At 29.0% G+C, this 13,147-nt stretch overlaps 1 protein-coding gene across 2 annotated transcripts in view; it reads right to left on the bottom strand.

Moving 5' to 3' along the window:
• Nucleotides 1-417: 417 nt before the first annotated feature.
• LOC131847219 (synaptotagmin-15-like) overlaps nt 418-13,147 on the bottom strand; it is a 53,105-nt gene continuing 40,375 nt past the window's right edge. For both annotated transcript variants that reach the window (XM_059196712.1, XM_059196711.1), the window contains exons 8-12: nt 11,024-11,117; nt 7,210-7,377; nt 6,740-6,847; nt 4,535-4,751; nt 418-734 (exon numbers count right to left, since the gene is read on the bottom strand). In XM_059196712.1, coding sequence (XP_059052695.1) covers nt 607-734; nt 4,535-4,751; nt 6,740-6,847; nt 7,210-7,377; nt 11,024-11,117 — 715 coding nt within the window. In that variant the 3' untranslated portion in view covers nt 418-606. The remainder of the gene's footprint in view (nt 735-4,534; nt 4,752-6,739; nt 6,848-7,209; nt 7,378-11,023; nt 11,118-13,147) is intronic.

Here is a 13,147-nt window from a genome sequence, read left to right as displayed (position 1 = left end):
ATAAAGATAGATAAATAAATGTTTGTACGTGGTATAAATAATACTATTTAATATCTTAATTTAACTGTAAGTAGGTTTTTAATAATTTAGTACGGCTTGTTTACTCTCGACTTCTTCTAAAAGACATTATGTTGTCCAAAAAAATGTATCCGAGTAATATAATATTTTATAGTGTGGCTCTAATTTCGTTTAGAACATTAAATTAAGTGATTTACTTCAAATTTCATATGTTTTTAGTTAAATGGCTTACAATAAAACACAGATAAGAATATTATATTTTGTAAAGTCCAATTACAAAAATATAAGTGTTTTATTTATCATTCAATAGAGTAATTGTGCTTATTATTAAATAAGACATGATGTTGATATTATAACAAAACCCATATTTATAATATAGCAAATATGTTATTTGTGCACATTAAGATAAATACATTTCATTAAACTTTGAGATACATATTAATATAGTTCATAGTTTGATTGATAATTTTAGAGACGTTATACGTATAGTATATGTATGTATAATACTTCCAAAATGGAATAGCCTTACATCTAATATATTTACGTCAATAATCAGTTGTACATAGATTGTGGCCGTTTTTGTTGGGTTTAATGAGTCAGTGGGTGCCATTGTTGGACTTGTTCCATAGGCGAGGCAAGTGCGGAGTTCCAATGCTGCAATGCACGACCTCTAGCAAACATGTATGACCCTAGGACGAACTTTCCGAGAAGTCGGTCTGAAACAAACATTTAAGAAAACGTAAATAATAAAAATAAATATGTATAATTATAATTAATTCGTTATGACTCACATCATATAATTATCATTTCATATAAATTTAATTATATGTTAATACTTTGCCGGTAATGCTGTGTAATGTAAATAATCGTGTTAACTATTATATATACCTACATACGTAAATACCTATATATTATGTGTATGTACTAAAATATATATGTATATATCGACGTTGACCCGTAGCATCGTTATTACGCCTTTGCATCGTTACTAAGACTTTGTTCTAAAAGAGTAACAATGTAAGTTTTCCTTGGTTCACAAACAACATGTTATTGTTATTTTATTTTTTCCTTTATAACAAGTTGATATTATTGACCGAGTTAAAAATTATTATACCAATTAAATGTAAAGCATATCAAAGTAAAATATACGATTCCGAATAGACACAATTACCTGAATATTCGGAACAAATGTAGAGTATAAATTTATATTTTTGGTATATATATAAAAGAGTAAATAATTATTTCAAAAAGCAAAATAAAAGTAAATTTAATATGTATGAATTCAGGAAATGTATTAAAAGAGCATTTATACGCATTTCAGAACATGAGTGGTACGTGGTACCAAATAGATAACTAACTAAAATAAAATAAATAAAAACAACAAATCACTATCAGGAGAGCCATGTAGTAGGTACTACAGTTTAGTCGTATAGAACATTTTTCTACGAGTGAAATATATAAATGTTCGGTTATAAATATTTATATCGTATTTTCATCAAGGGATTTTATTTCGTTTACTACGTGCAAAAGTTTTTTCCATTCAATGCCTCTCATAAGCAAAAGCCTTTGTCGAGACTGGCACGTATACTGTTTTCATTTTCTCCTTTTTGTAACCGCTATAAAGGTACTGATACAGTAAGTATCAATTTACGTAATTTGCTTTTATATTTTCCAACCCATATGGAGTATTTCAAGCTTCATGTAATTGTATTTGTAGGAAATTGGGTTTGAGCTGAATTATTGTTGTTTTTGTACACAAATTGCTTATCTTTTGTCTATATGTTTACTTCATGCTCGTTACGGAAAAGGAAACTTTATTTTTCAATATATTCTTCTTTATTATAATAATTTTATATTTAAAATAATTTACTGTAGTTTTATTATACTGGAAAACACACGCTGCCTCAATTTTTTTTTTCAAGTTCATGACTCTTATAGAACACATACATATTTTTAAACACATATTTTCCGTTTTTTTTTATATGTATTTAGTTTTGTCTTTTTCTTGTAGTTAATTTAAAATAATAAAAGGCACATATAAATAAAGTTTTTGTTAGTAAAATAAATAGAAGAACACCTTCTTTATTTGTTTACTACATATATGTACATATAAAGCGGAATTTTCCTAATTTAAAGGAAGTAGTATATATAATATGAAATAGAATTAGTTTTCAATATACCTACTTTCCACCATAAATATATTATCGTAAAATGTATCATATATTTATAATAGTTCCAACGCAATGGGAAATCCCGAATACCTTTAGGGATTTCACAGAAATCTAAATATTATTCCAAGTGGATTTAACTGCTTCGCAAAGCAAACGCCACAATGTTTGCTAATCGCGATAAACTTAAACAACCACAGTATATGTATACCTGAAGGGGTGAATTCCATTAAATTTATTTTCAGCCTCGCTTGTATATACTTTTGGTACTACTAATCGAAATGTTTGCGAGCTCTTTTCAAAGTTTCAATATAAATTCAGCAGGTGTCTAGAGTGTAGGTTCAGAGAGGCGTGATATATATTTTATCCAATTTTATATTACATAAATTCGAAACATTAGTATTTTACAACGACTTCAAATAATGCGTGATATCTTCAGAAGTTCCATTTATGTTTATTTCAATTTTGTAATAAATTTGGTTCCTTTTACAAGAAATAATCTAACGTTATTGTTATGAATTTGTGATATGTTATATTCTATCCAATCTTAATACAAATTCAACGTATTTCGCCATCATATTCTCCCTCTAATTTAAAAGAATTTTGCTGTTATGGTTTTCTTGTGAAGAGTTTTAGATTTAGTTATATATTTTTTATGCTGTCAAGGGTGATGGCCAAGCCGTCCGTACCTATCTAAGACAAAATAAATAAAGAAACAAGATGTTTGTGTCAGGCGGAAACCAATTTAAACAGCATAGCAATAGAAGACTATATTATAACTTTCTGTTTTTCTTACTTTATAACTAAAAATAGCAAACAACGACATGTATGATCTTACTTATGAATGGAAGTCTTTTTCTAGGAGAAAAGACTTCCATTCATAAGTAAGAATATTTACAATATTTTTGTTACTAAATATATACTTTACTTACATAATTATATCTATAAAGCAAGATGAGTTTGATAAGTATCTTATCTTAGACTGGGTGGCATAGTTAAAGAGATTCTCATGAATTGTTGAAAACATGTAAGTGACATTGAGGAATCTAATCTACAGAACACCCACATCAAGGAAGACACGGGTGCATTAGAAACGAAATTAAATTACAATATTAAATAGGTACGTAGTTACTCAACATTAGAATAAATTTACATACCTGTCTGTCTCTGTAAAGATTATAATAATTAGCTATATAACGTTCGTGAAATATTACATGGGATTATTATAATCACGCTAAAGTGAACATATAGGTATATTTTAGAAAGTAATAGAGGGGTGATGTACCTCTATATAATTATCCCCGAGATAGACTAAAAAGTCGTCTGCGTGGGTACCCCAGTCTTAGTTGTTTCAGATGCCTAATTAGCTTTGCTTTATAAACTGAATATTGGTTGAAGGCATAAGGCAGTGAAATTGCAGAATAAATATAATAATTAAGTTAAATAATTGCAGGATTGGTATCACGGGCGACAAATGACGTGATGACTGCAGTGCTGTTCATGTATATAGGTGACGGTTACCACATACCATCAGGGGCATCGTAATGTTCTCTGCCATTAAAATCTAAATAAATTCTTATACCTAAATCCTTGTGATGAATCCTTTATGATGCCTATATCGTTGGGTTAAAACGTTTTTTCATTTCGACGGAACGGCGTTTTACGACCGTCATGTTTATTTTGTTGAGCAGATAATAACTTGAATTGTGAGGTTTTGCTAGCGATATTACCATTATTCGCTTAGTAGTCGTGTAAGAATTTATTTTGATAATAAAATCAACTGTCAACTCAAAAGAACTGTTAAAAGCAGAGGCTGCAAGACTGATTGTATTCATTCTGGAAAATGGAATATAGTTTGGCGAACATAATTGGACTCCGACAGCCGGGAACAAGGTTACCACTACGAGTACCTCTCGGATTAATTTGGTTCAGTGATGGCATGGTCGGTGGAGAGTTAATTGGTTTGAAGTTAAATTAATAATAATTCAAGTGTATTCCTTATACCTTGCATTGCCACCGTGACTTATAACCTTATTGTCAGTCATAAATTCTAATCTGACTTATCGTATAAAATTTATTTTACGAACACAACCAGTTAAATAGATAATATTAATGAACTAAACTTAGTTAAACACAATGATAAATCTATCCCGTCTACTATCCAATTAAAATATATCTAAAGAAAAGCAGACAAATTCATTCCATACATTCTTCACAGGATCAATAAACTTTCGAAATAATAGTCAGTATAGTTTTTTTTTATATTATTGTTTCAACTAATAAGAAACTTTTAGGTACGTGATAAATTTTAATATAATATAAAAAAAATTCTTAATAAACGAACCTACCTTTAGCATACACAGAGTGTGGTTGCAAAGCTTGCACTGTAACACTGGTAGTGTGCAATTCATCAGCTCGTAGCCTGAAGTGGAAGCACTCGGAGACCAAAGCGCTGCCATCGTCTCCCACTTCAACGGCGGCAGTGCGACGCGCGCGTACTCCACGACACGCACGTTCTTGCGTTACTCGGACCACCATCTCACGCTTGTTTGAGGACGGGTCCAACTAAACAAATGTTTATTTAATTTTTAGTAACATGCTCTTAGTCGGCTGAAATTCACCATATAGATTGGCTTTGTGCAAATGAAAAAAAGTCCAAAGACAGATAGGCGGCTTCCTTAGAAAGTAGAATACGAGCACTCATGAACAGTTTCCTCATACACCCCGCTTTCACAAGTTCATCATTACAAATGTAAATTATCTGCACATTTCAATTATATATCGGGAGATTAACAAACATACTGTTACGCCGAGGAAATATTGTCAATAAAAATCCATCAGAGTTAGTATTAATAGACTAATCAAACATTTAAACTTTAATCAAGCGCTTAGTATTGTTTCTTCCTTATCGTTGTTTTCTATAAAGGATATTTGAAAAGAATAAAATTGATGTCTGAGTAATTCTACATTAAACGCAATAATTATTTATATGAGCATTATTTAAATAGGTGAATGTATCAGCATCACAAATTAAATACTCGTCTACATTCTACGTTTTCATGGGGAGATATGTAATTAAATTAATAACGATTTCATCCCCAGAATGGATTTTGATTAAAAGAGATTATGTCGAGGCGTAAAATAAATTATTAAATCTCATCAATAATTGAACATTTTGATTACCTAATTTACTACGTACTCGCTTCATTTTGATTACTGCCTACAAAGTGTCATTATTATCTATTTAAAAATTTCTTCTAACTTTAACATAGTATTTATGGATGATGATACTATTAGATTAGAAATATGAACTGTGTTAATTTGGATATTGTGAAGTTAGTATCTTGAGTATCTACATCTTTTACTGCAAAAGCTACGCTCATTAATGTCGGGTGAATGGGGTGTTCATGATTATTATGGTGATTATTATTATTAATGTAGATTTTAAAGTTCAAGTATATATTTTCTTATCTATGATTACACGTTTAAAATATTATGAAGTTTTAATTTATTCATTTATTCTATATTCAAACGCCATTCTGGGAATGTATTTTCATTACGTTTACATTAGTTGTAACAACTGGAAGTAATAGAACTAATAATATATATATAACTCTAATATGTACTTATTCAGTAGAAACTGGACACTAAAGTACATCTATGTCATCATAGTAAAATATTTACTAAAATATACATAGGTGACTTAAAGAAGCGGAAATTATTAATATTATAACAGGGGAACGAACAACACGACGAAAAATATGACAAAACAGTTTATTATGCAAAAATGGAACGTGCCTGTCGAGTCTGTATACCCTCAGTCAGTATAAGGAAGGTAAATATCGATTTAATTTTTGTCCTACTTGACGGACAAAAATTATGTAGTTTAGGAATAACATCAAAGTACATAATTATACATTTGAAAAGATGTTTGAATGTATTAAATTTTAATGCTTTTGAAATTTATAGTAATTGATGATGAAATTATAGGATAATAGGCATGACATTTTAGTCCTCTGGAATGACGATACGTGAATAGTATCGAGAGTGTCACTTGATAACGTAATGCCCGTAGTGTTGCATGGAGACGGTTACTGCTTTCCATTAGGTGGGCCTGTATCGTCAAGCTGACGATACAGTTTATCATTCGATACGTTTACCATTTACTACAATTAAAATTCTCAATAAACTAAACCAATAAAAAAATAAAAGTGATATGACCTACATGAAATCAAATCTCAAAACTTTTAATACCTACCAAGACTTGTAATCCTTGCTACTTTTAAGTTATATTAATTGTTCAGTATGTTAAATAGCAATTTTGTAAGTAATTTTATTAATAGAAGTTTAAAATTAATAAAAACGAGATTTAATAAATAATACCTTATGCAAATTTTAAAAAAATGTAAGAATTTGTTTTTAGTAGAATTCTCAAGATTAAAGAAAATTATTGTAATTAAATGCCAGTTTTATGGTATAAGATTTCAATGTTTCACTTTTAGGGAGGTATTTGTAAACACAAATTAAAAAAAATCTGCTGAATCTGATCTCACCTTAAGTGCTCGAGCCTCTATAACTGTGACGGTAAGCCGATGTAAATTTTCGTTATAAAGCAATGACACCAACACCTCGCCCAAATCGGAAGTAGGTTCTTGTAACTCCTGAAAAACATAAATTATTATAAAATTTGATTTTGTACTTGAAATTATATTATCCGATTTCTAAATAATTTTTTAATTAATTTCCAAGGACATAGATAATGTCACATTTTTATTGTATGTGTGTATATATAAAGTAAAAACAAAATTAATCGTAACTGTATTCAACTTTTAATCAGCATATTTTACTTCATATATTTGATTTCGATAGTAAATACTAATTGATACCAAGAACATATTAAGAATCAAAATAATAACGTAATCCAATGAAATACCAAGTAAATGTTCTGTCAAATGAAAGAAATTACAAAAAATATAACTAAAAAAGAATATAACAGAGAAATCTATTTAATTTACGCCTTTACCTTTTCTATATCAAGTTTGTATAACTGTGGTTCTTCATCAGGCGAGACTCCCTCCAACTCACTCAGTGGCAGTATAATGTGACCAATAAGCTGTTTCCCTTTTCCCACTCCCCCCAAATCGAGCACAGATAGTTTCAGAGTCAGACCTTCCACTTTGCCCGGTGGAATCTGTTAATAAAGTAATTTAGTCATTATTATTGATTTATTATCTATGTAAGATGATTATATAAATTATACTAATGAACTATAAAATATATAAAGAGAATATATAATTATGACTTTTTTCGTTGCACTAGATAAGGTTAAAAAAGTAGATAATCAATTTCTATTTGATTTTGCCTACGACGAGTAAATTACTAGTTTTAAAATAATCAACATGTTTTTTTATGTATTTGCCATGACATGACTGGTAATATAGTGCCTAAAGTAATACTCATCATGTCAGTCCTGTTATGACAGGATAGAACACAACAGAAATAATAATTAACATCCTCTATGTAGTAAACTGTATATGTAGATTGAAAAATGAATAAATAAATGACGGTTCATTTCCGTCTGGATTGGTGCCTAAAGTTTTTAATGTACTATCAGAAAATACGATAGTAAGTTAGTTTACCGAGGTTTCCATCAAAATATAGAGTTACAGACGATTCACGACTCTATACTTATAGTAAACGTATGGTATCAGTTATTTATTTAGGATTCTACCTATATTTGATCGATTTTGTTTGAAGGTTCGTTTTGTGATCCGTGAAAAGCTTTGTTCCACCTCTTTCCTTTTACAATTGATAAAATATACTGTCGGTGTTAGGTTAGGCGTCATAGTGAACGTAATATTTGACATGCACACATTTCGCCGAGCATATTTATATCTAACGTGGCAGATTAAAGTGACAGTGTATGTAGGAAGCATTTATTCGCGAAGAAGTAATTGGAAATTCAATATGTATCTACGTATACAATAATATCATATAACATGAAAATTACTTCATGATGATGGTAATGAGGCCAAAAGGTATAAGGCAGTAGTAAGTAGTAAGTATAAATTACCGTAAATGTAACAACAAGTTCAATACTAGAGTATTATTGCAATTGACAAAAATTGATTTCCATTTAGCAAATCTAACATAAAAAAGAGGCAGAAATAATAATGTTTTCTATGAATAAAATATATCATAAGAATATATTCAGGATGACTATATCCTGTTACATGAAAACCAGATATGTTGAGAACAAGTCCTATTTTATGGTGTTGAAAACAAATCTCTGACAATATACCAAGTTAGATGTTTAAAGGTCATTCATAAATAAAGTTATATGCAAAAGAACAATGAATATTCTGTAATTTTCAAAGAGCGATTGCGACTTGAAGAAAGTTAAATTACTTGGAAACATCATAAAAAGTTATTTTATATTTTTATTACAATACTTAACGAGAAAGCATGATTGTCTTAACATTGTGTCATATTAGCAAGCTTTTTATTTACGGTGTCTTACACTAATATATATTGAATTGTATTACAGAGAGATAGAATAGAAGAGAAATAATATTTAAAACAAACTTAATATAAACACTTCTTAGAATCATTTTAACAGTAACAATAAGGATGAGAGGAAAGACTACCTACCTACAATAAAGGAAAGCCGCAAAACAAATTATAAATACAATTATTTTTAATACAAGATTATATCAGAAATGTTTTATTTTAAAATTACTTTATATCACTAAATTACCTCAAATTCTAATATTATGGAAAATATTTCAAGGTATTGTACTGTTTGAACTCTCGGTAACCCAATTCACACCTTTATAGAACATTAGCTGATTCTCACGACTTCGCTTGCGTGATATTTATGTAATACTTCGATGATTTTTATATTACTCTGCTGATTGTGATTTTAACCTTTTCTAATCTTATATTCGTAATAAAATGTAGCTTAAGTATTTTGCCAAAATGTATCGCTATGGATACCAAAATTCGTGTAAATTTATCATTGCTGTAGGTTAAAAAGAGACATATTTGTAGTTTAAAGATTAGTTTCATATTTATTGTTTTATTTTGATTTTTTTAATACTCTCATTGTTACAGTAATTATGAGTAACTAGTAATTATAACACGTTAACTTGTATATTTCCCTTGAACTTAGGGGTATTGTAAATAAACATAGATACCTACATCGGAAACTATAAATACTTCTTAGTTCTTGCTATTTCAGTAACTTGAGGGTGTAAAGGGCTTAATAAAATTAATCATGCCTTTAATATTATTAAAGTGAGAAGAGCACTTGAGAGCCCAATTAGTATAGAGTAGGTACTGTCGATAACTATGTCCATTTACGTAATTAAATTTCTTCCCGTTCGGTACACATTGAATATTTTGTATTGCCAGACAACAAATTTTAAGTAATACCTAAATCGGAATTAATACGTTTATACCTACAAATATATTGTTATAGTCTAATATTTTACACTAATAGGTAACTTTAGAACCAGATCAATCAACAATATAGGACATTCTTAACTAGCTGCGAAAATTATAGCAAATTGTTTCCCAGTTATATATATCCTATTTGCATATATTTTCATGTTTCTAAAATTATATTTATTAAACCTGCACTTAGATTTCTTTGAGGATTAGTCTAAAGGGACTGATTTAACATCCATTAAAATTGTTAATTTCGTACAAAATGTGCCGACGTGGTATTTGTTCAACGTAATTATTAATTCTATTAAAATACCCTTTAATAAAGAGTAAACGGACCAGCTAAAAGGGTCACAGGTTACAGAGCTCCATAGAAAGAATCCATCGCGTTAATTTATGTATAAATATTTGAAGAGAATTTTGTCAATGTCGATAAATAAAAAGTCATCATTATTATATTCTTTTTGATACATGTTTATAAGATTAGATTTTAAAGGACAGTAAAACATACATATGTAGGTTTGCCTTAATGCTGTTTTTTGATGCAATTAATAGTTGACTTGACTTTATTCGAAACTTCTCTTATCGTTTTGGACTAAGCATATATTTTTATAAGGAATTTGAACAAAATGACATGATAGTAGTGGTAAAATAAAAATATACTATAATTATAAATCTTCATTTCATTTATGCAAACTAAATAAAGTTATATTACGGCGAACTCATTAATATTTCTAAAAAAAACAATTGTTTCAAAAAGAAAGTTAAAATAGAATAGAAATTACAATACTTTCTATAAATTATGATGTATTGCTATTTTTTATAATTTTAAATAAGCAGAATAATTAATCTAGGTAGTTGTTTTTTTTTAAGTTAATCCTGTACCATTCATTAAGGATTTATTGTATATCAGTTATATGAGATGTCCGGGGACATCTCATATAATTGTTAAAGAATTATGATTATTCTTTTTAATAATACCCTATTGCTATAATAATAAATTTGTCATTTTAGTGCTTATAGCACATATTAGTACTCTTATTAAAATATATATTATAAACTAGCTTTTGCCCGCGGCCTCGCTCGCGCTAATTTATCCTGTTAGGGGTGGAATTTATCAAAATCCTTTCTTAGCGGATGCCTAAGTCATAACATCTACCTGCATCAAATTTCAGCCCGATCCGTCCAGTGGTTTGGGCTGTGCGTTGATAGATCACTATGTCAGTCACCTTTGAGTTATATATATTTAGATTGATACTATAAAAATATGTCTCAGCAGTCTCAGTATAAGATATAATTGTAAAGTAAAAGTAACAAACATAAACACTCCTTTAATATTTTAAAGCGTTTACTTGAAAGTTTAATTAATTTATTCATCATTAAGGACTTACTTGATAAACAAAACTTTCATCAAAGAACGGATTGCAAGTCTTCTTCTTCTGTTTGGTTTGCAGCACTCGTCTCTCGTCTGGCATTAGTTGTATTCTAACAGATAAATTAACAGTATTAATATTTAAGTATGCAAATTAATTAAGTTAACATTATACCACATGGTATAATAAAGAACCTGTTTAACATGCCTACATTCGTGGACAGTTATTATACTGAAAAACTTTATTCCTGTTCACGGCCACAGTTAGTATAATATCTAAGACTCGTTTCTGACTTTGTTGGTACGTTTTCGTATCTGTAGCGAATCTGTACATATTCATTAACGAAACGGAATAATGCTTTTTTATTAGTATATCTGGTCTAGTGACCAGAGCGACTAAATGAGCCTATATGGAAGTAAACGCCTTACAAACCTCGTCTAATAGAATGAAATGAAAAGAATATACGATGTACATAGTATAGTATTAAATAGCTACACTATGTCACAATAGTTTGTCTAATATTAAAGCCTGGAAATTAGCTTCACGATATTATTATGAAAAATGAACAATAACTCCGATAGCATTTTGTTAAAACATTCATGATGTTGAAAAATTAATAAGTCTGACGGAAAAACATTCTGGGTCAGCATGCATATGAAATTGTATGTGGTAACTGATGAAGTATGTGATGAATAGAAATTTATAGTGTTTCTATTATAAACAATGTTTTCATTAATCCTCACAATCTATAAATATCTAAACTATTAATTAAATGTAAAAACAAGTTGTTTGAAATTTTATTCGGAATCGGAATAAAATGTTGTTTTCCTAAAAAAAGTTCCATGTATTCATATTAATTATTAATAACGAAGAGCAGTAAATTCTGCAGTCAACAATGTAAGCTGTATTTATATATCTGAATCCATTGGTAGACTCCATCACTTACATAATATAGACAACTTGATTTAACTAAATATTAGTTATGCCATTTACAGTACCATGTCTATCTCACATTACGAACATGTTAAACAGAACTACATCGAATATAGTTGTCAGCAGGTTACGCATAGTTGTAAGTGACGTACATGTAATTATTATATCTACCAACGGGAGACTTTTTAGAAAGTCATTTGAGTGGCTACGTCAATGTCAACTAATTCCATAGCCGCTTGTATTTGAAATTGTGTCTCGGTTTGAATGCTGAAATAGTACCAATTATGTATGGGTATAAAATACATTGTGATCTCCTTGATACTACTTACGTACTACTCGATATTTGTCACTTCATCAGAGGTATTGTCAACCTATCAGCTATTTCTATAGCTATTCCAATGAACTAAGTATTAATAAGTACAATTAAATATAATATTTCAAAAATCTCAACTTAAGTTGTCAGATAACACTTCGTAAAACTTAAAACTGAGTTGATAATTTGTACCTCTGAAACGTTCTTCATAAATTATAGCTAAGCAATGTTTCGATCATGTTTTTTTTTCAAATAAAAAAGCATCATAATATGTATATCCCTTGGTTTGGAAGTTACGTTGTCAAATACAGATACACGGGTAGATATACTCGACTTTGAACACCGGTAATTTTATTTTCATCGGATATAAAATTACCTAAATTTTCGAAATCTAAAACTGAAACATTAACAGATTATGAATTAATAATTGTGATTTATGCCCTTTCCATTTAACTAATAGAATATTATATTTGATAAGGTTAACAAACGGATATATCTGAGCTGTATTGCGGTTTCGGATCCACTGGACCTTAAAATCTCTCCTTTATTAAACTAACCGTCGCATTCGTCCCACACAAAATTTTAAGACCCATTGAAATTGTTGGAAATTACTGAATATATATGTGATATATCATTTCGAAAGTTTGACACTTCATTATGTGAAGCAAATTATATCACATTATTTAAGAGATATAGTATTAAAATAACAAAAAATATTGAATAGGCGGGCTTAATGATATATAACAAGCAATTCAAATATGTAATAGTAATAGTACTATTGCTACTAATAGTATTATATATAGATATAATTTAGTTTCAGAATTATAATAAATAATTTCGTTAAAAAGTGTATTAGGGAATTAAAAACTTTATCATAAAAAAAATTAACAACAGTG

Source organism: Achroia grisella, unplaced genomic scaffold (genome assembly GCF_030625045.1).
Source record: "Achroia grisella isolate CSIRO2021 unplaced genomic scaffold, CSIRO_AGI_Agris_v1 utg516, whole genome shotgun sequence".
In the NCBI taxonomy this organism is placed as follows: Eukaryota; Metazoa; Arthropoda; class Insecta; order Lepidoptera; family Pyralidae; genus Achroia; species Achroia grisella.
The sequence above is the reverse complement of the archived record's forward strand: the minus strand, read 5'-3'. Positions and strand labels throughout refer to the sequence as shown.